General features: G+C 40.0%; 1 protein-coding gene across 1 annotated transcript; it reads left to right on the forward strand.

The window, feature by feature from the left end:
- Nucleotides 1-1,157: 1,157 nt before the first annotated feature.
- EXOSC7 (exosome component 7) lies at nt 1,158-22,593 on the forward strand. The gene is made up of 8 exons (XM_041466788.1): nt 1,158-1,809; nt 3,147-3,248; nt 3,908-4,002; nt 8,793-8,955; nt 13,426-13,496; nt 18,133-18,256; nt 19,219-19,374; nt 21,983-22,593. Exons 1-8 carry the CDS (start codon nt 1,681-1,683, stop codon nt 22,085-22,087), a joined length of 945 nt encoding a protein of 314 aa, XP_041322722.1. The 5' UTR covers nt 1,158-1,680; the 3' UTR covers nt 22,088-22,593.
- Nucleotides 22,594-25,555: the final 2,962 nt, after the last annotated feature.

The raw sequence follows: 25,555 nt of genomic DNA on the forward strand, positions 1-25,555 counted from the left end.
CAAACCTGGGCTCCTCCCACCTTAAAAAAAAAACCTGCTGTTTGCATGTGAACAAGATTTGCTAGCTGAACCTCTGAACTATGGAGGAATTTGACTAACATTAGGTAGACTCTAAGCTGGGGTGGCAGAAGTGGGAAAAAAACACATCACACTTTCCTGGCAATTGACTAACATTAGGTAGACTCTAAGCTGGGGTGGCAGAAATGGGAAAAAAATTAACACATCACACTTTCCTGGCAATTGTAACTGTTAGCTGCTGTGGGTTAAGCCATCAGAGTCAGGAACTAAGATGAGAGCCAGAATGTCATCTCCCTATGCTCTCAGTGGAAATCATAGGGTGCATCTGCATTAACACTGTTTCAGGTCAAGAATTCACTCACATCTTCGGAGAGTTTCTGGTTTCTTCTCACTTCTTGTTTGGTTCACACTGTGCAACATGAGGACACCAGTATCGCACTTCAAGTCAAATGAAGGGTTAGTCTGTGCTGGACAGCAGCACTGGCAGATGCTATTTTAGAGAGAACATACAAACCTGGGCCCTTTCATGCATGAGCACTGCCTTTGTCTGGCACTCCTCTGAGCCAGCAAGGAGACCTGGCCCTGCTCACCTCCCTAGGGTGAGTGGGGAGGACAAGCTACCCAAGCTCCCAGCTCTGCCAGGCTCCATTGCTGGCTCTCCCCACCAAGAAGCAGTAAGCAATCCCCATGCAACCCTGGGGTGCAGAAATGTGGCTCCTTTCAGATGCAGGTAAGCTGTGGGAAGAGTCCCAGAAATGCATCTGCCCTGTCCCGACTGCTGATTGATAAGCAGCCTGCCAATGGGACCAGACCAAGCTAAAACTCCCAAAACTATCCATCACTCTTGAAGTTTGCTCCCACTGCATCATGCCACCTGCTCAGGTAGGCACAGCCAGGAATGCTTTGTACACTTGATTGAAAAAGGACTTGTGGAAAGCTGGATAAACTCTGGCAGTGTGCTGAGTAATCCTTGGGAGCCATGGATCATTTTTAGCCAAGCAAGCATCAGTGTGAAGTCAAGATAGCATCTTTTAAAATACTCTGAAAATTATCACACAGGAGCTGTGCAAAAAAGCATGCAAACTTACATTAATGACTGTTACGAAACTTTCAATTAAGGCTGTCAAAAAAACCCAACCCTTAATTATTGTTTTAATATATCGTGCGAGTTTTTAATCACATTTCCCACGCCACCTTCCCAGTGATATCTGGCACAGGACCAACAGAATCTCCTCAGCATTTTGTTTCTTCCCTGCTCCGGCACCAGCCTTCCCCGCGCACCGCACCTCGCTTGGACCTTTCTGAGGTTAAAAACTCCGCAAGGAAAGGGAGGAAACGCAGAGGACTATGACTACACGATCCATTTCTGTGCACCGGGATATTTCCACAGCCTCCTGGAGGAGCTTTTGGCAGAAAGCGGGAGCTTTGGTTTTACCGCGAGGGTCAGCTTCTTGGACGGGACGTTGTCGGGGATGCGGGGTGCCCAGTGGGAACCGCGTCCAGAGCGCTGTGCCTACTCCACGTGAAAGGCTTCTGTGGCTTCCCGGCTGCATCCCCCGCTTTGCCACCAGGCAAGGGGAGCCCTCGCTGTGAGGCGGCGGTGTCGGCTGGGCGGGCGGGACACCAGCCTTGGATAGCCGGCAGCTTCCCCGCGGCGGGCGGATGGAAGGCGGGCGGGCAGGAAGGCAGGGAGGAAGCGCGGCACTGCGCAGGCGCCGGCGGGAGGCGGCGGGAATGGCGTCCGTGGTGCTGAGCGAGGCGGAGAAACTCTACATCGTGCACGGCGTGCAGGTACCGGGGCGGGCGCCGGGCGGCAGGGAGCGAGTTAGGCTGGGCAGGAGGGAGGGGAGGCAGCGAGGGAGATCCTTCCACCGCTGTGTGTGGTGGCGAACCTCTGGAGTTACAATCATCACAGCACCCCGAGCATCGGAACGGGAAGCAGGCTGAGAGCGGGACGTGGATTTGTTTTCACAGAATCACATAATATGCTGGCTTGGAAGGAAGCCACAAGGATCACCCACTCCTGGCCCTGCACAGAGCACCCCAAGAGTCACACCACGTGCTTGAGAGCATTGTCCAAATGCGCCTTGAGCTCTGTCAAGCTTGGTGCTGTGACCACTTCCCTGGAGAGCCTTTTCCAGTGCCCAGCCACCCTCTGGGTCAAAAACCTTTTACCGATGTCCAACCTTAGCCTCCCCTGACACAGCTTGAGGCCATTCCCTCGGTCCTGTCACTGGTCACCACAGAGAAGAGCTCAGTGCCTGCCCCTCCTCTTGGAAGTTGTGGATGCAGTGAGGTCTGCCCTCAGTCTCCTCCAGGCTGAACAGACCAAGTGACCTCAGCATCTCTTCAAGCGACTTCCCCTCAAGGCCCTTCACCATCTTCATTGCCCTCCTCTGGATGCTCTCTAAGAGCTTAATATCCTTCTGTCCCCCTTTGCTCCTCTTTCCTTGCTCTTCCCTGGCTCTTCCTCAAGTTATTGCTATTGGATAGAGTTTTAGCCTGTAACAGTGAAGGAATGTGAGTGGACAAAGGAGGAAGAGTGAAGGGTGCTTAAGGAGAAGCCTCCAAGATAAAAGAACTGTATCCTTACTGAAATTTACTGAAAAACAACCAGTTTTTATGGGAACAATCTGTATAGTATCAGAGGATGTGGAATATCCGTTTGTGGAATACAAATGGATGAAAGCATTTGGAAGGCTGTTGTATTATTTTTGTCTGCTGGGGTTCTAATGACTGATGTAGAAGACTGAACTTGCCTATCCCAGGAAAGAGCTGAGTTGTGTTAGGTAAAGTATCACTTAAGCCAAGACCTTTGCAGTTTTGAAATCTGAAGCTTTCTTTTGAGAATTAGAGGGACTTGGTGCAATTCCTGTCTGCCTGCAGATTGCTTGTTACAAGCTCTACATAAATGAGACATAAATTAAAAAGTATAGTTGGTTCTTTTGTATTCCATGGCGAAACTACAAGCTGTTGCTTTTATATCGTTTTTGCTGCTGCATTTGGTATAGGAAAGGGAAAGTTTAAAGTCAGAGTTTTTGGTTTGTGGTGGGGTTTTTTTGTTTGTTTGTTTTGTTTTTACTTTTCATTACTGATTCCCTTAGCAATATATTGGTTGTCATACTTAGGAAGACCTTCGTGTAGACGGTCGAGGCTGTGAAGACTACAGATGTGCAGAAGTAGAAACAGATGTTGTATCAAACACAAGTGGATCTGCAAGAGTAAAGCTGGTAGGTAAATTTCTTAGGGATTGGGTACCTTGCTGGTGAAATTGCTTGTTCATGTGACTAGTTAATCTGATGCTATTTGTAGATAGGTTTGTGTGTGTAATGACATGTGTGTGTAACTGAAACTATGGGATACGGAAATAATGGCAGGATGTATAATTAGTTCAGGCTGGCCTGAGCTGGATTTACTGTAAAGTGCCTGGACAGCCTTCAGTCTGAACTAATCTAACATTTAATCTTGAAAACTGAAGTTGCTGTTCTAGTTTTTGCCTCTCCTCTGGGAGAGGCAAAAATTTCTATTCCTTTAAAATGAAGCAAAACTATTTCTGACTTGTTGACTGAAGAAGATAAATGTACTGCGCACCATTATGGAGGTTCTGCAGAAAGAGCTGTTTTCAGAACCAAAATTGACAGAAGTAGTCTTGGATATTAAGGATCTTTTCAACCTAGAGATAGGTAATACGTATGGTAATTGTTTGAAGAATCTTCTTACACTTCATATTGTCCTTCTAAAGCCTTTTGTTTTTTACTAAAAACGTTCACACTGATAGAATGATCCGATAACTGAAAGGTATAAATGTCAGCTTACCGTAGACATTTAAATTAAACAAATAGTTCTGTAATTATGATTCCACTTGTGTGATGTGTTTTTGTTTTAATAGGGAGAAACTGATATCTTGGTAGGCATAAAAGCTGAAATGGGGACACCGAAGTTGGAGAAACCAGATGAAGGTTACCTGGAATTTTTTGTTGACTGGTTAGTATACTAGAAAAGAATGAAATAGATCTAATATTTGGAATAAATGACTAATCAGATCTTGCCATTCTTCAGAAGTTTATGCCTTCATTCCACTAACCTACTCTAGGGGTTTGAGTAATAGAATCAAGTTATTTTACTGTTTCAGTAACAGTGAATGTTGAGAAATTTTCTGCTGGTCCTGCAAACCCAAAAGAAGCAAGTCAGCCGGAGTTAAAGAATGAAAAAAGGTAAAATAAAACAATCCCAAATTGCATAGCATCACTGTAGCTGGAAAAGGGTAATGGTTCAAGTACACACACTTGGAACCAGACTTCATGACTAAAATGTCTAGCTGTTGTTTTTACCATGATAAAATAGAAAAAATCTCGTTCAAAAAAAGTAAGTTGGAAGAAAATAATTGACCATTACAGACTGTACTTTAACTGTACTTAAAGGTTTGCTTACTTTGTGAATGCAGTGGAAAAAGTTTGACGTGTTTTTAGTACAAAACTTTTTTACAAAAAAAAAAAAAAAGAAAACCTCCCCCAGTGTAAATTTCAGATGCAAAAACTAATTCAAAATTTTAGTGTTATATTTATGAGTGAATCCATCTTTCTTTAACTAAAAGGGTGTTTGTTTTTAATCAGATTTCTTGCATTTTGCTACAAATGGACTGTTGTTTATCCTTACAGTCTTGACAGTGTTTAAATTATGGAAGAAGCTAGAAGAAAACTGAGAACTCTTGTTTTCAGGTTGCTCTGAGATAGCACAGTGACATCTCAGTGTTAGTCTAAATTGTCTGCAGCCTGAGACTACAGTATCCATGTCTTGCAGACTTACCCAAAACTGTTCTTTATGATTTAAAGTGCTTTGGGGACTTCTCGTAAAAGCCTTGGCATTGTCAAGTTGGCTGATTTGCATGTGACATCTCTTTAAATTTTTATTAAAAACAAAAAAAATGTTGCTACTCTGACATTAAACCAATATACCATTGTTAAAGCTAAGGTATGAGAGCTGCTAAGTGTATTTCTGATAATCTTTCTGACCTAATTGTCTATATCTGCCTTAATGTTGGTATGTCACATAATGCAGCCTTATCTAAGACTGCCTCTGTACATCAGTATGTTCTAGTTAACTGTGGAAACTTATGCTTTAAAGGAAAGCACTCACCTGTGAATTGATAGTTTGTTTAAAATCACTGTTCAAAAAATACCAGATGGGAAGATGATCTTGAACGTGGTCCTGCTGTTAGAACTCGTGTATGAAGTGTCTTAAACAGTACATGTTTATTGTTTTGGGGTTTTTTTCTGGTTGTCTCTACATGAAGAAAGTCCACTGACAGCAGGGACATTTCATTCCTAAAAAAAGTGGTCTCTGGACATGTGGCAATTCTGTGACACTTCTTGTGTATGGAAATAGATGTTAGAAAAACTTCAACTCATTAATGTTTGATTGTGTTAATCAAACTTAATCAAATGTTAATCTCTGCTTCAGGGGATGGGAGGGAGATGGGCATCAATCTTGTGGGAGTTGGATTTAGTCAGTTCAGGAAATCAGTAATCTTTAATTTCTGTGACAACAGCATCCAAGGGCCTGAACTTTAGTGGACTGTAGTCACTTGTCACATGCTTGTGGCACGGGGAAAGGTGTTCTTTAGCTTCCAGAAAGACGCAAAAGACAAAAAGTGAAGTGGAGGCAGCTTCCCCCTGTCAAGGGGAATGAGCTGCTGTTAGTACCCTGATGCTTTGCAGACTGCCACTGGGTGGTAGTAACTGAGCAGAATTCCACCCTGAATCTTCTGGTGGAAGTTCCTGTGTGTTTTATTTGGCTTTTATATTGTTGAAGCTAATAATAAAAACTCAGACTGCCGTGATTACTATCTTAAAATGCTTATTTCCCAAAACTTTCATGGTTTCTTTTACTGATGAAGATAATCATTTGCTGGATCATGTGTATAATTCTCTGCTCCAAACTTCTATTTCTCTTTATTCTGCTCTGAGTCCTTTACCTGAAATCTGAGGAGCACACTTAGTCCTATTTTGAGACAGACTTTAATGCGAATCTCTGGAGGGGATGATTTTTGGGGCACTGATTTGTGATCCTAGAAATTAATTATCATAAAACAAGTCTATGTCCTAATATGTGTGATATTCTTACTGCCTTTCATCACTGGAGAAGACATTCATCCTGGCCCTTGATGCTGAAAGACTGCTATGTCTGCTTGTCTCACATTTAAGTTTTGTGGCTGATCTGATTTATCACTTTGAAACTGTAAGAAATAGAAACAACAAGAAAAGCAGACATCTGAATTCTTTGAACACATCAGATTTTGTTTGTGGAATTAGGGAAGCAAGGAATGTATTTGTCCAGATCTGACCATCTGTAGATTACAGTATATTAATGGCCTGAGCAATAAGTGAGAAATGTTTAACTGTTGCAACAGAAAGATTTTGACTGGCAACAGGAGGAGTTTTGAAATTCAGTAGAGATCTGAATAGAGTGCTAGTAGCATCATTATGCTTTAAGAGGAGTCTCTGATTGTTAGGCAATGTGACACTGAAATGATTTTGATAGTCTTGAAAGCTACATGCTGCTTGGGCATAGAAAGTCTGTACCACTACTAAGTTCTTTCTGTTCTCCGTAAGCCAAGTTTTTTGCCATTTTGTAGTCTGTTAAGACATCCTCTTTCCAAATTTTGCCCAGTATAAGTTGTTGCAATAGTCTGTAGGCATTAGGTGGCAGTATTTACCAAATAGTTATAATATCCTGCTAGCCTTGCATCTTTATTTTATTTTGATTGCAAGGAAATGAAGTGTTAAAATGATAATGGAATTAAGATGCAGTGAAATGTACAGTGATATTCCAGTTGAGTCTTAGGCTCTTTCTGCTCACTGTCAAAGCATCCAATCGTAATAAAAAAGTACAACATTTGATAAAACTTTGTGTTTAGAAATAATAATGAGGCATTGATTGAAGTTTGCATAATTCTTGCAACTTGCCATAGGGATCATAATGCTTGTATAACTATGGCTTAAGCAGAATGGCTTAAACAGAATGATCTTGTTAACTCGCATAAAAGCTGCTTACTTGGTAAGTGCTTGTTTAATACAACCTGAAGACCTGACTCAGCACTGAGTTATACTTAGATCAGATCCTATCTCATAAAACTGGTGTCTAATAACCCTGAATAATATTGTGTGTCACACTTGCAATGCTTATTCGTGTGGCAAATACAGTTTCGAAGTGTAGATCAGTGCTCAATTGGCAGTAATGTTTCTTTGTATTTTTAAGCATGTACAGTGCTATCTGTTTCTAGTAGCAGCAAAAAACTTCTATAAAATCCAGTAGTTCTTCCTGGCATTCTGAGTTTTCATAAACTCTGCAAAACAACAAGATGGGAGAGTTACTGTGAGGTAAGAATAATAGCAGATAATTATATGTCAGCTTATAGATTCTGCTGTATTATTGGCACAGCTCACTTGATGTTTAAGTCACTCCTTGATAATGTGAATCTTCAGTTGTTTGGTTTTTGGTGTTTGTTTTTTTTTGTTTGTTTGGTTTTTTTTTTTGTTTTTTTTTTGTTTTTTTTTTAAGGTGAAGGGATTATATTCCAATACTTAATTTTCTCCTGTATTTTTGTATTCCTGGTGTTTTGTATCATCATATAGACACAAAACATACATGAAAAATTTGCCCTGTGACATTCCCCACCAGAGGAATAGGGAGCGTGGCCATTACAGATTTTGAGCAGACCAAAACTACTTCTGTGTAACCACTTCCTTTGATATGTTCTCTAATGACAAATTAATTTGGTGGAGGTCTGACTGGTTTATTTTAAAACAAGATTTGCAATGCTGCTACAGGTCCACTGCTTGAGAATATTCTTCCTCTCTCTATAAACCAGAGGCTGGGTTTGGAAAATTGGCTCATTGTTTTGCTGTATATGCATCTCTGGACATTTATGCTCTTATTTTGTTGTTCTTTGGAGGGAAGGCATTTTTTGTTAGGTTTGGGGTGGGTTTTGGTGGGTTTTGTTTGGTTAGTTTGGTTTGGCTTTTGTTTGTTTGGGGGTTTTTTTGTAGGCTTGTTTTCTTTTATTATTAGAAGTTTCTTAGCTATGTACCAGGCCCCAGCACCCAAGGACTTTTTTGCATGACTGCTCGTAAATAGTTTGTTATGTTGGAATCAGGGAAATGAAGACCGCAGGCTTTGTCAGATCCCTTCAGGAAAAGAGATCATTTAGTTGCTGTTCTCCATAAGCTGCAGAGAGTAGTGGCATGCTTTAAGGGGCTTGATAGCAGACAATACACTCAGTAAAAAAATTACCAATTAAGGTCAGGCAGGCGTGTTACTTACAAGAAATTAGTATTCTACTTGTCATATCATCATATCTTTCTCTTCTTAGCCAGTCTCTTAATAATTGAACATTCAACTCTCACTAGGCTGTCTTGGTAGCTGTTGTGAACTTAATACAGATGTCCCACTTTTTTTTTTTTTAAGAGTTGAGGTGATAGAACGTGACAGTGCTTAAGAAATAATCTCTGAGAGAATTCACCAAATTTTACTTTAGTTATAACTGGGGAACTGAAGATAGTAGGGGGATTTAGTTAGTATTTGTAACAAAATGTCAGTATATTATCTGCATCAAAACCTTCTCTTATGCAAAATGGAAATAATTCCTTTTCAGATAGGATGTTTATTCTTGTACAAAGAAATCCTTAGATACTTTTAATGCTTTATATTTAAGAAGTATTCTTTGGGTATTTGCTGCTTCACAAGTGAAAATATTCTTTTCTTTCTTTTTCTAGTTCTTCAAATTCTCCTGAGTTGGAAGGCCGGGGAGGAGAAGAACTTGGCACAGATATAGCAAATACACTATACAGAGTATTCAGCTGCGAGAACAGTGTAGACTTGAAATCCCTTTGTATTAATCCCAAAGAGCACTGCTGGGTTCTCTATGTGGATGTATTGGTAAGTACAGAAATGAAAACTAAGATTCAGCAAAATGTTTCTAAGGCAGAGACTGACTTAGCATAGTCCTTTGTATTTCTTTGTTTAAAAAAAAAGCTTCTCATTATGTGATATAATGTATCACAGCATGTATGGCAGTTTTCTATCTACTTATAGTAATTAATCTCTAATTTCAGCTTGCTCCTTTTCTACTCTTCTTGATGCTGCTGTACCACTGCAGAACTAATAAAACACTGAATACTCTGAATGTGTCTCAGATAAAAATCAGTGATCTTATACTGACAAGGAAATTACCACTAAAGAAGGGTAAACTCCTTTTCCAAGCTAGATGTAACAGCAAATATATTGTTCAAGTGTAAATTATCATGGGTTTATGTTAGCCCTAACAGAACTGTCCATCTGTCTGGTTTTTGTACTCTTACCACAACTAATTCACTAAAGTAAAATAGGAACTTTTTTGGCAAAAGCTAGGTTTAGCCTAGGTGCTTTTTGATGAAAGCTGTATATGTGTATTAAACATAGAGGATAAACTGAATATTTGTTCCCATGACAATAATGGACACTGAATTTTATGTGTACAAATCTGATGCATACAGCAGCTCAATTTCCAAATATGCTGCATTTAAAGCACTCTGTCATGGGAATGTCAATAGAAATCTGCCAGTCAGACTCTCCTGAGCGTTATTCCCAATTCTTATTCGTCCAGTGTTGAGTTTCTGTTTATCAAATTTGGAAGTGAAAATATGTTAAGTGATCATTGGGGTCTGTGAAATAATGTGAAAAATGTTAAGCTCTACGGCCAGAAAATTAAATACAGGGATTTGTTGAACAATACAGGAACATTTAGACTAAGACCTAAATAAATGTGAAAATTAGTTCATTAGTATTTAAAGCAGTAGCATTAGCCTAATTATAGTAGATACGGTACAACAGTCCAGCTGCAAAACGATGGAATATGTACCTCTGCTGAGTGCTTTAACAGCCCAAGTCACTGGCTTATTGCAGCTTGGCAGGGTTTAATGGAGAATGAAGTGTTAGTTCTGAGAAATCACACTGGGGCCTTTAGTTACTAGGTAATTACAAGCAGAGGTACAGAATATTAAATGCTGTGCTTATTTAAGCAACATGCTGCTTAATGTTGCATAGGCACTGCATAAACAAAGACTTTCATAAAGCTGTCTGCTTCTCTGTGTGTGTGTGTGTGTATATATATATATATATATATATACACACACACTGTTCTGTATAGCTTTTGTTTGAGATACAGCTGGTCATTATCTGATTCTTCCTGGACAGATTTGTTGATTGTCCACAGTTACAGAGAAAAACAGCCTCTGTGTTTTCATGCTACTAATTGTATCGGAATTATGAACGTCAGGGTATCAAGGCATCACTATGTTATGTGAGGAATTTTACATTTAGCTCTTTTTACAGTGCCAATAAAGAATCTGTTGCAGGTTCATAATTACGACTCTAAACTTGATTAGTCTTTTTGATGTTATATTCTGCAGGGATTTTGTGTCTGAGCCTTTGAAGAGCTGTTGGTACAGTTAGAACAAGATACTGTTAACATTTCTCTCTTACTCTGTTCTACCCCCACCTTTTTTTTTCCACCTCAGTCCTCTGTATTTTCACTTTTTGGACATATTTGTAATATTTCCTTTTCTAAATAGTAGACATGTATATTACATGTGATAGTGTAGGTGCCTGACACCTACAGATTTTCCTCAAGCTGCCGTTGCTGAATCATTCCTATAGAATTTTGCTTTTTATAGGTTGTGGTGTAAGGATGACACTTGGGCTAATATAAGGAGCAACTCATATTATTCATCATTTGAGGGAGACAGATTCTGAATATAAAAACAACATTCACAGAGGGTCCTTTGGGTGATATTTTCCTTCAGAATTCCTGAAAATTCTTCACATTGGTGTTTGTGTTGCATAGTAAAATTGGAGGGAAAATAAACCTCAAATCTGTCGTAAAGCTGAAAATACTGGTACCTTGCAGTCAGGTGTGAAGGTACTTGTCTGGAAGTCTCTCATTCCAAAAGACAAAGATCCAGAAAGAATGTTATGAGCCTGGAAATACTCTGTTGCTATGCAATTTAACCATGTGCAGTTTGAGTGAAACACCTATATTCAGCTCCTGTGTGTAAACAAAATTTGACACATGCAGCCTCAAAAGAGAAAATAGTGTGTTTTGCAGTCATGCAAAAGCTTTATCAATTAAAAACATCTCTCAAATAATTTCTAGTGATCATTGTACTTGGGAAATGCTATAATTCTGTACAATCAAACTAGGAAAAAATCACTTCAGCCATGCACACCACAAAGATGCAGACACATGGACAAACTGAGATACATCTGTCAAAGGTGGAGAATATATACCTTGACCTTTCAGAGTGTATGCATTCTTTTTTAATAATGGAGGGTGTTCCACTTCCAAATAGTAGCTTATCAACGTGGAGTACTGCAAAGGCCTGTTCTCACCCTCTCTGTGTTTCCCTCAATTTCTTCCTTTTCTAAGCAAGCCATTGATGTCAGAAATAAGAAGCTTTTAGGCACTTTTGAGTGGGTTTTGATATATATATATATAGCCTTCCCCCATAATTTGCCCCAGCAATCTGCTGGGCTAAGGAAGGAGAATCAAAGTGTGGAATCTCTTATAATTCCCTATCCAGTCACAGTAGATTGTGTGTCAGGAGGACAGGGTGCATTAGTTTCTCTTGAAATTTTTGCAGTTCATTAATGAGCACCTTCCAGGATTTCCTAATGTTTTCTATTTCCCCCTCTCCTGCCCCCAGTCTGATTAAAAAGAAGTTAGGAATCTACTTTTGGAGGAAAGGCTTTTCTGAATAAGGTGAGGTCTACAGTTAGACAGTCATGTGTTATCTTTTCTTTCCCATAACTTTTTCACTTGCATATCAGTGAATTAAAAGCAGAAAAGACCCCTCTGCTTCCCATAACTCACAGTTGTGCAGACTTTCTTAGTCCTAAAAATAACTAAATAAATGGGGGGGGGGAATGTCAGTACAAGGTTCTTGAGCTTAGAAAAGTGTTCATTCCTTTGTGGAGGAATTGTTGCACCGTGCTCTGTGCAGGCAGTGTTCCTTGCCTCTAGGAGCCGCTGTAGTACAGATAAGGCTTTAGAACAGCAGCCTGAGCACAAGCCTAGCAACACTGCAAGCACATCCCATTGTGTTTTAATAACAGAGATATTGTGGGGCTTATTGTGTTATCGAGTAAAATCCAATAATGACTGAAAGGGGCAAGTTAACCTCTCTGTATCCAGCAGCTGCTTGCAAAGAAATAATCTGATCACCTTTGTATTTAGCTTTCTGTCCCAACTTTTTGTCATTCTTTTTACACTATTCAGTCTGTCTTCATAAAAAGTAACTGTCTTTACAGAATATCTTGCTTATTATTTGCTCCCTGTGCAGGAGTTTATCTCATTTTAAAATAAATTTTGAAGAACAATCAATGTAGTCAGGATTGCAAAATGTGTTTTACTCTCCTCATACAGCATAGATTGATGTCACAGAGAAGCATCCATATGTTCTTGCTGAAGTAGTTCCAAATGCCTGCTCTGTGTGTGTGTGTGTCCTCAGGAAATAGTACTGGCAGCTGGGAGCTGAGCTTGTCAGAGAAGTGACAGTGGGCTATGGACAGACACATCTCTGACTTGTCTGGCAGCCTGCAGAAGGCATTAGTGGTATGGGGAGCCCTCTCTTTTTATCTTGTACGCAGTGCTGCTTTCCCCTTTGACTGTTGTTCCCCCGATCCTCGTGGGAAGAAGCTGAGCTAGGCTTCCTCCACACACTTCCCTTGTTGATAACACTCATTTGAAAAAGACTTTGACGTCAGGCTCTCTTTGGATCACTTAGGGCTACGAGACAAACCTGACAATGACTCTTTCCCATAAAGAGAATAAATCATGATGTACCTTCATAACTACACCTTATACAACTTGCTTTCCATACCATGTTCTCAGTGTCGGTGTGTGTTTCTTCTGTGAAAGCAATTCTCCCAGGTGGTTTTGTCCATCTGATATTTTTTAAAGGCTCTTCTTTGAAATGAAATATAGAAAATTGATTGGCTTAATTTAACACTAAAGAATTAATGTGATGAGTTCATAAAAGGTATTCTGGCCATAGTCTAGATCAGAACCTTAGCACAAGAAGATTAAGAACAGTGGTGGTTTCATTTCAGCTTCTATTATTAAATTTTATCATTAATTTTATTATAAAGTGCATTAACTCTTCTATTTTGCATGTATAATACAGTTAGCTGAAATCTTAATTTCCTATCTGTTTCTTTTCATAGATAGGCTTTAAAGACAACTTTGTTTTTTAAAAACCTGTTCTGGTAATTGATTTTCTTCCTTTTCAAGTAGGTTTAAATAAAATAAAGGCTTCATTTAAAGCCACTAGACTGATTTTCTTTTAAAGAGATTCTTCTTTTCCTCCCCAGTTATTGGAATGTGGTGGGAACATCTTTGATGCAATCTCTGTCGCAGTGAAGGCAGCTCTCTTTAACACAAGGTAAAGCACAGATCTTATTTCATGTGGTTAGAAGTGGCATGGGAAGTGGAAGAGAAACACTCTCTGTGAGCAAAGCATTTTTAATGCTTAATTATTTAAATAAGTTCCCAAGACAGCTTGCATTCAGATACAAGGCAGTCGTTTCCATGCAAGTACCATAAACTAATGTTATTTTAATTCGTTTTCTAATGATCAAGTGTCATATTGCATGTTATGCACAGTCACGTTCACAGTGTAACTTTTGTTGTAGCCAGATCCACAAAAGTAGTGTTGACCATATGGTTTTGTTGCAAGTATTTGGAGGCCTTGGTGTTGATGCCTTGTGGGTTTGAAACAAGAAGTATTTACTGATATGTGATGCTCCTGAATAAGAAGCCCTCTGTCAGTGTTACTACTGCTTTGCAATTAGCCCTGGTTTTCTACTTTTGATTTTGTTCCCATTAACTGTCAGCCCAGAGTTCTTTTTAAAACCAAGAGGAAAAAAGTGGTAGTGAGAGATTGTGGGCAGGGGGAAATTATGTGTCTTTGAAAGAACTTTGCTCCATGCATTTTAATTCAAAGAATGGGAAAATAAAATCTGGTAGAATGAATGATGCACGTCTTCTCTGTGTGTTTTTAATAAGACTCACTACTGTTTTTTCTGTTGTTTCTGTTTTCTTTATCTGTAGTTGAAAGGGAATACAGTGTTTTATAGCACCCTTGAGAAAAACAACCTAGTGAATAGCTTTGCTAGAAAAGTTACATTGCAAAAATAGCTGGTAGAGGTTTGAAACCTAGACTGCTGCAAGCATAAATGTTTTAAAAGTGGATCTCAAATTGTTCTTCAGCATTAATTAGAGATCTGCTAAAGTCACTAGTGTAGTTCTGGCTTATTTATCAGGTAACCAAGGCACAGTACTAGATCTGGAAAAGTATGTGCAAAAAGAAGAGAAAAATAAGCTTTTGAAGACAGGCAGTATATCAGGTTATAAACACTTTAAAAAGGATAAGGGGAGACTTATCCATCTGAGACTAGAAATTGTATGTGTTGCTGAGAAATTTCTCATGTTAATCAAGTTCTCAGCAGTAACTTTTAACAGTAGATTGTTTTTATAACATTAAGAAATACTTTTAGAAATGTAATGGCTCACAAAGGAGTTGGCAGTACAGTAAAAAGAAGAAATGCCTGTATTTCTGTGTGTGAGTTGCCAGGATGCAAAACTCATATAGTTAAAATGCTTACTACCATGTAAGTTGTTTTGCAGATCCACAGCTCATACTTTATTTATAAGATAACTAGGTCTTTTTTCTTACTTTAACCAGAATAAAGAGAGACGATCATATAAAAAGTAGTGAATTAAATAAGTGAATAAAAGAACATGGACAGCATGATGGAGGGTGTAATTATTTTAATGTTTCTTACTTATTTTTATTCCTCTGACAACTGTGTCCTTTATATAATCTTCAAGCTGTGGGCAAACATCATCTCGTCGTCAAGCTGTGGACTCACATCATGAGTCTTGTTGAAGTTGAGTGTCATTTCAAAATGTGGTACAGTAAGACACTGCCTGTTGAATTTTTACCTTTGAAAACCCTATCTTGTTGATTTGAGCAGGGAGTGCTAGTAAAGCTCATCTCATACAAGCTCAGAAAGTCAAGAGATGAAATTCAAAGTGAAAACCTGTTGTCCTCATTCACTTTTTTCTCTCCCTTTCCCTTTGTAGCTACTGGGTTTTCTTTGGATTGACACAAGGTTGTTCAAGAATAGCTGCCTGTTCTCTATAAAGTATTATTCCCCAAACCAGAAAATATGTCAGTTTGAAGATTGCTTCAGATTAAGTGTTCTGAACTGTGTTTGACATGTGTCCTCTCTTTGACTCTTACTTGCTTTTCCTACTTTGTTTACAACCAAGTTTTTGTTCTAAGTGTTTTCAGATCTTTGCAAGTCTTGACTAGAGCATTGGAACAAAGAGCAGGGAGCTCAAGCTGCTGTTGTTTCTTTGAAGCTGCAAAATTTTAGATATTCAGATAGGCATTTGAAAACTTCAATTTAAAATCTTGCTCTAAGCATTTTTGTAATATCTGTGGACACATCTTGCTTTAGAGCTAAGTAAATCCAACATCACAACTTAAGGAATTTTGCTCAAGACTTAGGGGATTTAAATCCTTTGAATGCTTGACTTGACTTGTTCTCTCCCCTTCTGGCATGGAGCAATGGCAATGGAACTGGTTTAGGGGGAATATTTACTCCTCACAGTTTTGTATTGTTCATCGAGTTCTAAAAACTGCTATCAAGATCATGTGCACAAGACAGCAGATACCAGGCTTTCTTCTTACCCACGTCTCCCAGATGTTTAAGGATGGATTTACTAATGATGGAAGTAGATATTGCAAAATGTTCAGCTAGCTACTGTCTCAGGACATTAAACTTGGTCCCGTGGAATGTGCCTACCTACATCCGAGGCTGCAGAAAATAGTTACAAGTTAGGCAAGTTACAAAAACAACAAAGTTTATAAAAACACAACAGCCTTGCAGATACCAAGGTTTTTGCTGCACAGCGTGGTAGAGGCAGAGCCAATGCTTGCTTGGAAGGGTGGGACTGCTTTTGCATTTGTGAAATCTGGGTCTGCACACATAGAAAAGAGCACTGTTTGTTACAGGACTGAGTCTTGCTGTACAGATCTCTGCCCTGATTAGTTGCAGGAATCAAAATAGAAAAATAAAAGTTGCAAAGTAATCGTGTACAGCAATTTCTTAAGACAAATCTTCACAAGCTGGGAAAGGGAATCTACAGTGTTCTGGAAAAGCTTTGTGCTGCATCCACTTTGCATAGTTTTTCTGTCCATATACCCCCTTTTTATGCAACTGTGATGCTAGTGTCTGATCTTTTTGCCTTTGCAGTATTTCCAATTTACACCTCTCTCATCTGTTCTTGGCCAAAAAAGCTCCTTGCGGGCATTTTTCAGATATTAATTCTGGCAACTTTTTCTTGCAAACACTGCTCTGGTTTCAAAGCTATTTTAGGTTGAAGTTAAAAATTACTTAATCTCACAGATTTTCTTAAAATCTTGCTTTGTTTTTTGAACACTACTCTGGCACTTAAACCTCTTCCTTGACTAGGCTGTTGTCCAGTGTTGTCCATTGTCCTGTGCAGCTTGAGGGTTACTCACTTAGTGACTTTATTTCATCAGCTTCTAATGGAATATTTTAAACTTAAAAATAGGCTTTGATGCATTTCTAATGAGTTGAAAACATTTGGAGTTTCATTTCTGGAAAAAGTGGACATCACAATTGTTCTGCTTACTCAAAATCTTAGTTTTGGGTTGGCTCAGGCCAGTGTGCTTGCAGGGAATTTGTTGTCACTGGAGCAGAGTTAGCTGCTTTGAAGTACTTGCCACTATGACTTTTAGTCCCAAATAACTAAAATAGTCTTCCAAGGATCAATCAAAATCACTTTGTGTTGGTTGGGGGGAAATGTTCATTAAATGAGTCTATTTCTCCTCTTTTAAAGGAGGAGATTTGTTACAGAGGGCATAGAAGAATGTAACCTTCGGAGTCTAGTTACAAAATACAATGCTACTGCAAAAGCACTAACATAAAACCAGATTGTGGTTACTGAAGTTAGCTGTCTTGGTACATCTTGAAATACTTTGTTTTCAAGTGCAAATGTGTGAAAGAGAGAGTAGTGTGGGTGAGCTCTGTGTGTGTTTTACTGGCCAGTAATGCCAAGTCTCTCAGTCAGCACTCCATCCTAGCAGGCACCTGGATAAATGAGGGTGTATAAGATGCTGACACTCTTGGCAGCTTGAGATACCATCTTCTACTAAATTATTTTAAACTACTTTATTTATTATGCTAAGGAAAGTGCCTTAAATCATCCCATAAAACTTCCATTAGATGGCTATCACAAATACAATGTATGTACGACTGATAAGGAGCCTGTCTAGCTCATTGGTGAGAGCGCTCATCATTCACAACTGAGAAGAAAGCATTTCTTGGATTTCTGCCTGGGTTTTCATCACTGCTTCATCCTGATATGTTATATATTGCTTGTATATCTGTCCTTAGAACAGTAGAGTATCTTGCCAATCTTCTCATCTTGCTAGAGAAAGGATTTTACTAATGTCACCTTCTCTCTTCACCCAAAATCTCTTTAGCTGGTGCTATTCTTTCCTGAACAGCTTTACTACTTGTATTTGCTACTAATGTCACACCTTTGCCAAGCAATGCAACTGATGTAATGCTGACAATTTTACTGTTGTCTGCAAGGTTGGGAGCCACAGAACAAAAGGGTTCAGTCTTGGTAATTTTTCTCCTGTACAACTATGACATTCTGGTGCATACAAAAAATTCTTCAGAACTGATTTGTGTAAGTTCCAAACTATTTTCTCCCCGTGTAATAGTGTAAAGAACAGCTCAAATTTTGACTGTTTGAATGATGTAAATATGATGATCTTATCCTAAATATTTTCCCACTTACAGTGTTTTCTTTGTAGTCTCAGGGAGTGAGTTGTTAATACTTTGATCACATTCTGTCCTGTTCTGCTAAACATTTTGCCTCATTTAGAAGAACAGGGACTTCCTGGAGTTGTGACTGTATAACAGCTGTATCTGTTGTGTGTTCTGGCAATGACTCTGCACCTTTTGTTTCCACAGAATACCCAAAGTGCGTGTTCTGGAGGACGAAGAGGGCACCAAAGAGATTGAGCTGTCTGATGACCCTTATGATTGCATTCGACTCAACGTAGATGAGGTGCCCTGTATTGTCACACTAAGCAAAGTAAGCCTGACAAATTTCTGCCTTTCTGCCTGGAGACTCCAGTTCCTGTTAATTTCAGCTGCCATTTTTTTTTTTCCCTAGAGATAAAATTAGAGTTACAGAAATGGGCAGTGTCCTCTATGTATATATTTGTTTGTCTTTGGCCTTCTAATTAAGAACTTTTACAGAATAATGGGATTTTTTGCACCTCTGGCTTGTAGGTTTCTATTTGATGCATTCTTAAAATGCATCTTATTGCATGCAGAGGAGAAATAATTGTTTATTATTTTTCATCTGCTCCTTGCTTAAGATACAGAGCAGCAGAAAGCTCAGTATGTTAAAACAAGAGGTCACTGTGTTCAAGAGTGGAGGTTGTGTGATCTGCCTGGAGTTACTTGCTGTGTATTTGTTGCTGAGGACAGAACTCCATTTTTTTGGTTGCAATACCATTCCTTTCCATTCAAACAGGTTTTTGTCTTCCATACATAGCACACAGCTAACACAGTTGATTTTATGGGTGCTGCATTTTCCATTGCAAGTGTCAGTGATTGGCTTAGGTGCCTGGAAGTTTGGTTGGCATTTCTTCTAAGCAATTTGCATAAATCGTAGAGGGGTCATTGCTGAAATGAGGGCTTGACTGAGTCTTGGGATTTGTTATTTTCAGGTAGAGGGGAGGAAAGTCTATGCTTAGAGTTGCAGGAAAAGGTGAATATGGAGTTTCATACAGATGAAAGGATGGTAGGAAGGAAAACAGTATGAAATAGTGATAGGTTTATCTCACCTCTATTGTTTATGTACCCATAATCTGGGGTCAGAAGCTGTTTAAATCCTGTGCTTTAAATCCTGTGCTGTTTCCAAAGGCCACATGATTTTAGGATCAGAGGCTGTAGATAAGTAACAAAGCCACCATTCACAGTTTGATTTCTCTGTGGGGGGGCTTTGAGCACTGCAAACTAATGCATTGTTTTGTCACTAACTTGCAGATTGGATATAGGCACGTGGTGGATGCTACCCTTCAGGAAGAAGCCTGTTCTTTGGCAAGCCTGCTTATTTCAGTGACCAGTAAAGGTGCCATCACTTCTATGAAGAAGGTGGGGAAAGGCAGCCTGGATCCTGAGAGTATTTTTGAAATGATGGAGGTAAGGAGTGTTGAGCAGCTGACTGTCTTGGATGATACTGGATGAACTGGAGCTTGGGTGTACAGAAAGCTTCAATAAGGGCTTTTAGAGCAGAGACGTTGGTGCTTTGATTTGATGCACAGGGGACTTTGTGAAGGTCACAGGCAGTTTCTTTGAAACAGATTCTAATGTGAGTGGACACTGTCTAAAACTCCTAGATGCCTGAAATGTGTGGTACTCACATTTGTTTCAGGCAAGTACTTCACAGCTGTAAGACAGTAAAGCTTAAGCTGAGAAACTTCTGAGAGTATTTTTAAAGAACATGTTCCCTCTTTTATATCTTTTAAAGACTGAAAGAGCAAAACTTCTAAAGTCCCTATAAGAACAGAGGTGGTGTTTGGAATTGGTGGTGCATGGTGTTCTAGCACAACTCATTTGCTGTATGATAAATGTGCTGTTCTCATTTCGCTGTTGTTTTTCTTTGCTTCCTTGTTGAGTTTACAGTCTGTCCCTACTTCATAAAAATACTAGTATCTGGATATTGTCCACATTCATATAAGATCCATTTTAAACCCTTCTTCAGGTTCTTCTTAAATCTGTTCTCCAGTGTAAATTCTCATGCCCGAGTTTGGCCTTGAGCATGAGACAGAAATGGGTTTTGAACTTCAAAGTCAGAATGAAAAGTATATAGTTCAAGCTGGCTCTGTTTCCTAGAGACACAGGGCTAATTTCTTCATGGCTCTAGTGAGGAATGCTGAAGTTGGAGCCAAGTTTGACAACAGTTGGTCTCAAGAGGGAATTACTGAGTATATGGCACTTGACTGCGTCATGATGTCAATCCAGAGTGCTAATCCCAGTGGAACCAGTGGGCTTTTTTATCGGCATTCAAATATGCCTTTCATGCCCCTTACCTGGGTAGAGAGGTGTTATCTCTTAATTCCTCTGCAGGAGTGAGAGATAAAGCTGATCACAAAAAAACTCCAAAATGTTTTGTGTAAGGTCAGAGATTATCTGTTTGGTCCTGCCTTAAGCTCAGCATCCTGATTAGGATATCAAGAAAAACAAAAAGGCCTGGGAATGCCCAGTGGAGGAGCTGAGTAACCAATGTCTGACACCTCTATTCCCAAATTATTTGGCTGCCGGTCAGGGGATGTTCAGTTTTTCCTCACTGGTAGAGAACAGACATTCTAGGACATATCTCTTAGGAAGGGAGTTTCACTGGAAAGTTTTGGGACACTGCCAAAAGCATAAGGCTTTTTTGTTTTGTTTTTTTTACTGAGTTTATGATCCGATCCACTAGAGAGGCAAGCAGGAATATGATGGCAACAGTGCTGGGTCAATACCAAAGCTCTGCAGAGATCCCACTTACTTTGACCTGGGGTGAGTGATGTTGTCCTGCATTTGAGGAGAAGAAAGCTTATCAACCCTCTTGACTCTGGACTGCTGCAGTGATCTTTCTCCCAGTGCAGAGCTGTAACAGTTCTTGTTCTTGTGTCCCCCATTTGTGTAGCTTTACTCATGGTCTCTAGGATTGACAGCTAGCCTGATGCATCAAAGCTCTTCCCAAATTTCCTTTGGTACCACTGGGCATATTCTGGCACCTGGCTCTTCAATTAAAAATATAGCTTATTTTCAGGTTTGTGCATGGTTTCAGTAATTGTTGCCAGGAGGTGAAACAGAGTTTTGTGTCAGCTGTATGGCTGGCCTAGGCTTTGCTGCATAGGTCAGGAGCCAGTAAACTCATTTTAATATAATCTGCCTTTGGCTTTCTAGGGGTGAGTAGGCCTTTTATTTCTGTTTGCAGTCAGTATTTCAGGTCATTTAGAGGGACCCTGGGAAAGCTCCAATGAGCAATACTGCCTTAAGATCTCTATTTCGCCACTTTATTTCACCCTGCCTGTAACTTGCACAGTCTTACTTGGGCATGTGGGACGAGTAGAGGTCAGTGCTGGAGCTAATCTTGTTGGGTTTTCACTGCTGGAGTTTATTTCTGTAAAGAAAGCATTCTGTTAACTGCTTTAAGGTCCTTGGACAGGACAGAATTACACATATGAAGGATCTTATCCTTATCCTTATCTTATGAAGGATCTGCCCACGGAGTGACTTGGTCGTGCAGCCAGTGTGCATTTTGGGCTTCTCTGGCCACAGGACAGGGTGTTCAGCTGGCCTAAATTCTCTCTGCTGATTCTGAGCACATTCAGAAGAGTCTACTGAACTTTCTGTTAGTAGCCTGCTTTGCTGGTCAGGTGTCTGTTGTCCTCTGGCAGCTAGAATATTGCTTCGTGCTCTGTGTGCTGGCTGATTTGAATGTGTGCTTGTGCCTGATGTGAATTTAATTTGTATTCCTGGTGATCCAGTGATGTGCAGACCTGGTATTAATGATTGTGGAATGCTTCTCTGATGAATGAGAGCACTGGCTTTGTGTGTATGTTTTTCCAAAACTTAATCAAGTTAAAATGAAACTTTCACCACCATTATTTTTCTAAATTAAAAGCGTATTTCAGGATACCAGCTGGTGTATATGAATCATCAAAGGGAAAATATTTGTCAAAAGGAAGTGTTCCGTAAGAGTTGTCTTCCTGCAAATAAACATATGTCTCAGGTTTTTTTTACTTTCTTTGCTTTGCAGACAGGACAAAGAGTAGGCAAGTCACTTCACGTAGCCCTTCAGAAGATTTTGGATGAAGAAGAGAATTTGGGGACTTCACGACCAAAAGTTGGATTTCTAGGATGAGTTTTTATTAAATGTTTAAAACTGTTTTTAAATGATTTTGCAATCTTGTCAGTTTGTATATAAAGAAAAGGTTGTGTGGTTTTTGTTGGTTTTTTTTTTTTTTTTGTTCCAGTAGAGTCATCCTCCTGGTTAAGAGGCTTTCAAAATGTTACTGAGTATTAGTAGTAATAAAGAAAGCTACAGTTAAATGCAAATAAGCAAATTTGAGATGCTTTCCATAAAGGTAACTGCTGGCACCCAGGAAGTGCAACAGCAGCACTTCATAATGCAGCAAAACATAATGCTGTTGCCTGGGAAGTACTTGAGTCTGTTTTCCAGAGTGACTGGTGTACTTTCCACTTAATTCTGTTTGCATTTGTTTCACTTCTGTAAACCAGCTGCTGTGTTCTAGAATGCATATGGGGCTGTCTTGAGTGCAGAACAAATGAGACCAGCTCTAGGTGGAAATCTTCCTTCAAATTACCTTGCTATTCTTTGAATAAAACGTTGTTAGATTTTACTATAAATACAACATGGTCCCAAGTTCACAATTCATATTTTAAACATTGTCTACAACTACCTCACAAGGGGAAGCAGGGGGGCAGGCACTGAACTATTCTCTTAGGTGACCAGTGACAGGACTTGAGGGAACAGTCTGAAGCTGTGTCAGGGAGGGTTTAGGTTGGATATCTGGAAAAGGTTCATCACCCAGAGGGTGGCTGGGCACTGGAACAGGCTCTCCCAGGAAGTGGTCACAGCACCAAGCCTGACAGAGTTCAAGTGTTTGGACAATGCTTTCAGGCACATGGTGTGACTCCTGGTGTCCTATGCAGGAGTTGAGCTTTGATGATCCCAGTGAGTTCCTTCCAGCTCAGGATATGCTATGACTTCCCTGCTCCCTAGAGCTCCACCTGTCTCTTTTGCCAACAGGTGCAATAGTAACCCTGAAGAAGGGACATGACCAAGGTAAATGGAAAACTAAGTTGAGCTTTAAGAGTTTGATAATTCAGCTGGAAAAGCATAGTGGCTGTCAGTAATGATCCTTCACAGGGAAAAGCAGAGGATTACAGATAAGGCATGGATACAAGTTGCATCACCAGGTGTTGAAAGCAGTGGATTCCCTCCCTACATCAATTGGATGGCCCAGCAAAGAGCAAGAGGTGTTTATTTGGCTTGATAGAAAGAGACAACAGATGGAAAAAGTCAAAGGAAGAAATTGATTTTTAAGAAGCTGATATTTAATCTGCGAATGTTAAGGATTGTTTTGAACAAACTTTATGGCAGAAATCAGTGCAATAATCCAGGAGTTACTTAGCTCTTACTCAAGCAACATTTTCTGAATTTTCTGTTTCAATTTTATAATACCAGATTAGCAATATTCTCTTGACTGTAACATGTTTACTGGGGAAAAGGGGAGGAAGAGTTTTGCTGAAGGAAATCTGTAGATACAGGACAGAACTTATTACAGCTCAAAGTAATAATTAAAATATATGGAGTGTTTAAGGTTCCCACATCTCTTCAGTCCTTTTGCTAGAGCTCATACACGTAGTTATTCAAGGTGACTGCAGCAGTACTGTGTATTTCAGGTATGTGCAGCCACTGCTATAACAAGCAATGTAACAAGCAGGTTGTTAAAAAAAAAACAAAACATCCCCCAAAATTTGCCCAAGGTTTGTATTTTGAAGGGCTGGGATTTTTTCAGTCCCTTAAGTAATGGTTTAGGTAGGTTGTAATGTTGCTACACAGTGGTAGAGCCAAGAAATGACAACGAGTGCACATATTGTCTTTTGTCACTTCAGCAGAGTTATTTTGTGTGAGGCAAACACTAACCTGACATCAGCTTTACAGTAGCTATGATCCACTCATTGCCATGCTAAGCTGCTTGTAAAAACATAGAAAGAAAAAACTGAAGGGAGAAAAAACCTTTAAAGTATCTTACACTTACCACAGGCAGTTTTTTGATCATTTATTATTTAATGTTTCAGAAAACGGTTAATGTAAATGAGACTGCAAGTCTTGAACTTCAGCCATTCTCTGAATGTTTTATTGCAGATTTGTGGTTGGAGACCAAAAATCTGCCCCGAGTTACACTCAGGGTGAATTTTGTAATATGAATAGTGTATTTCTACACAGCTTTCCAGTTGAAGGATGTCCAAGCATTTTGCAAGTTACATCACTTAAAGATGCTTCTTGTCCCCTCTCCAGATCCTTTTAATTTTAAATATATTTTTATGAGAGCTGGAGGTGGTGGTGGGAAAAGAAACATCACTGTGTTTCAAGTGTGTGAACTGACGCCTCTGTAGAGGGGAGTACATGTGCACTCCCTCTCCATTTCTTAATAAGGACAGCAAATATTTAGCCGTCTGAGATCCAGGCTGGGTACTCAAGAGAGAGACTTGGTGCCAAGCACTTCCTCAGAGCAACACTGTAAATTAACCTGGTGCCAGTGTCTGCAGTGCTTCCCCTGTGCATGTGTGTCCTCCCCCTGGTCTTCTGTAGCTGGGTATGCAGGCACAGAGTGAATTGGGGTCCCAAGGGGTCCAGTTCCTTCTGTGTCACTGCTTCCCATCTGGTGGCATGGAAAAACAGTGGTGTGGAGAGTGACCCCAGTTCAGATGGGGCCTGCTTTGACCGCTGAGATACAAATAATGAGCCCAGCCAAAAGTATTACAGAGCTGCTAGTTGGTCTCAGCTGCCCCTGGAGGTTTGCTGCTACCAGCTCGTGTCCCAAATGGGTAAACAAAGCTCTGACAGGGGTAAAAGGTCCTACAGCACTCCCAGATGATACAGTATCTGCCAAGAAATCTGTGAGACTGTGGTTCTCAGGCATGCTAAGGGCTAATTTCTATTTTCTTATCTCCCTTTAACCCCTCCCTTCTCTTCCAAACAAAAATAGCAGAATTTTAATAGAGATTTCAGCTCAGAATGCTCCTGTTCCCATCTGAGCTGGTGGAAAGTTCCATGTGTTGCTGTGCAGATACTGCCACGTTTTCATTGACTTGAGTCCAGTAGAACTAAGAGGAAACATCTGTGGAGTGGGATAGCTCTCTGTTTGTCCCAGAAATTAATTGCTTCTGCTGGGAGTGTCGAGAGGCTGCAAGCTGTGTACTAGAGATGAGGAGTCTAGAAACTCCTGCTAGGCTTCTACTCATGTTGCCTAGAAAGCACACACCTCCAATTTACCTGTTTCACAGGGACAGCATTCCCCTCAAAGCAGAGGAGAGCTAGGCTGTAGGTCAGTGGACCTGGCAGATGTACCAAGCCCAGGAATCCCGTCAGCCCACGTTGTACAGCTACAGTTCAATACTAATTGTACAGTCTGGGGAGAAGAGGGGAGCTCATTCTGCCCTGTGGAGGCAGTAGGGAGGAGCGTGGCTGTGCCACCTGCAGTCAGGCTTTAAATGAAGCCTTCCTTCAGCACAGCCTGTGTAAAGACAAATTGGTGTGAGCTTGCTCACAGCTCCTGTGAGACTGGAGTGTGCAAGTCTC

This window comes from Pyrgilauda ruficollis, unplaced genomic scaffold, assembly GCF_017590135.1.
Source record: "Pyrgilauda ruficollis isolate IOZ18807 unplaced genomic scaffold, ASM1759013v1 scaffold2, whole genome shotgun sequence".
Classification (NCBI taxonomy): Eukaryota; Metazoa; Chordata; class Aves; order Passeriformes; family Passeridae; genus Pyrgilauda; species Pyrgilauda ruficollis.

Excerpts from the sequence above, each read along its gene's own strand:
- EXOSC7 (XM_041466788.1), top strand. The coding sequence starts at position 1,681 with ATGGAAGGCGGGCGGGCAGGAAGGCAGGGAGGAAGCGCGGCACTGCGC. Across the intron at positions 8,956-13,425 it reads TTCTCTATGTGGATGTATTG|TTATTGGAATGTGGTGGGAA; the intron begins GTAAGTACAGAA and ends TTTCCTCCCCAG. Across the intron at positions 19,375-21,982 it reads GTATTTTTGAAATGATGGAG|ACAGGACAAAGAGTAGGCAA; the intron begins GTAAGGAGTGTT and ends TTTGCTTTGCAG.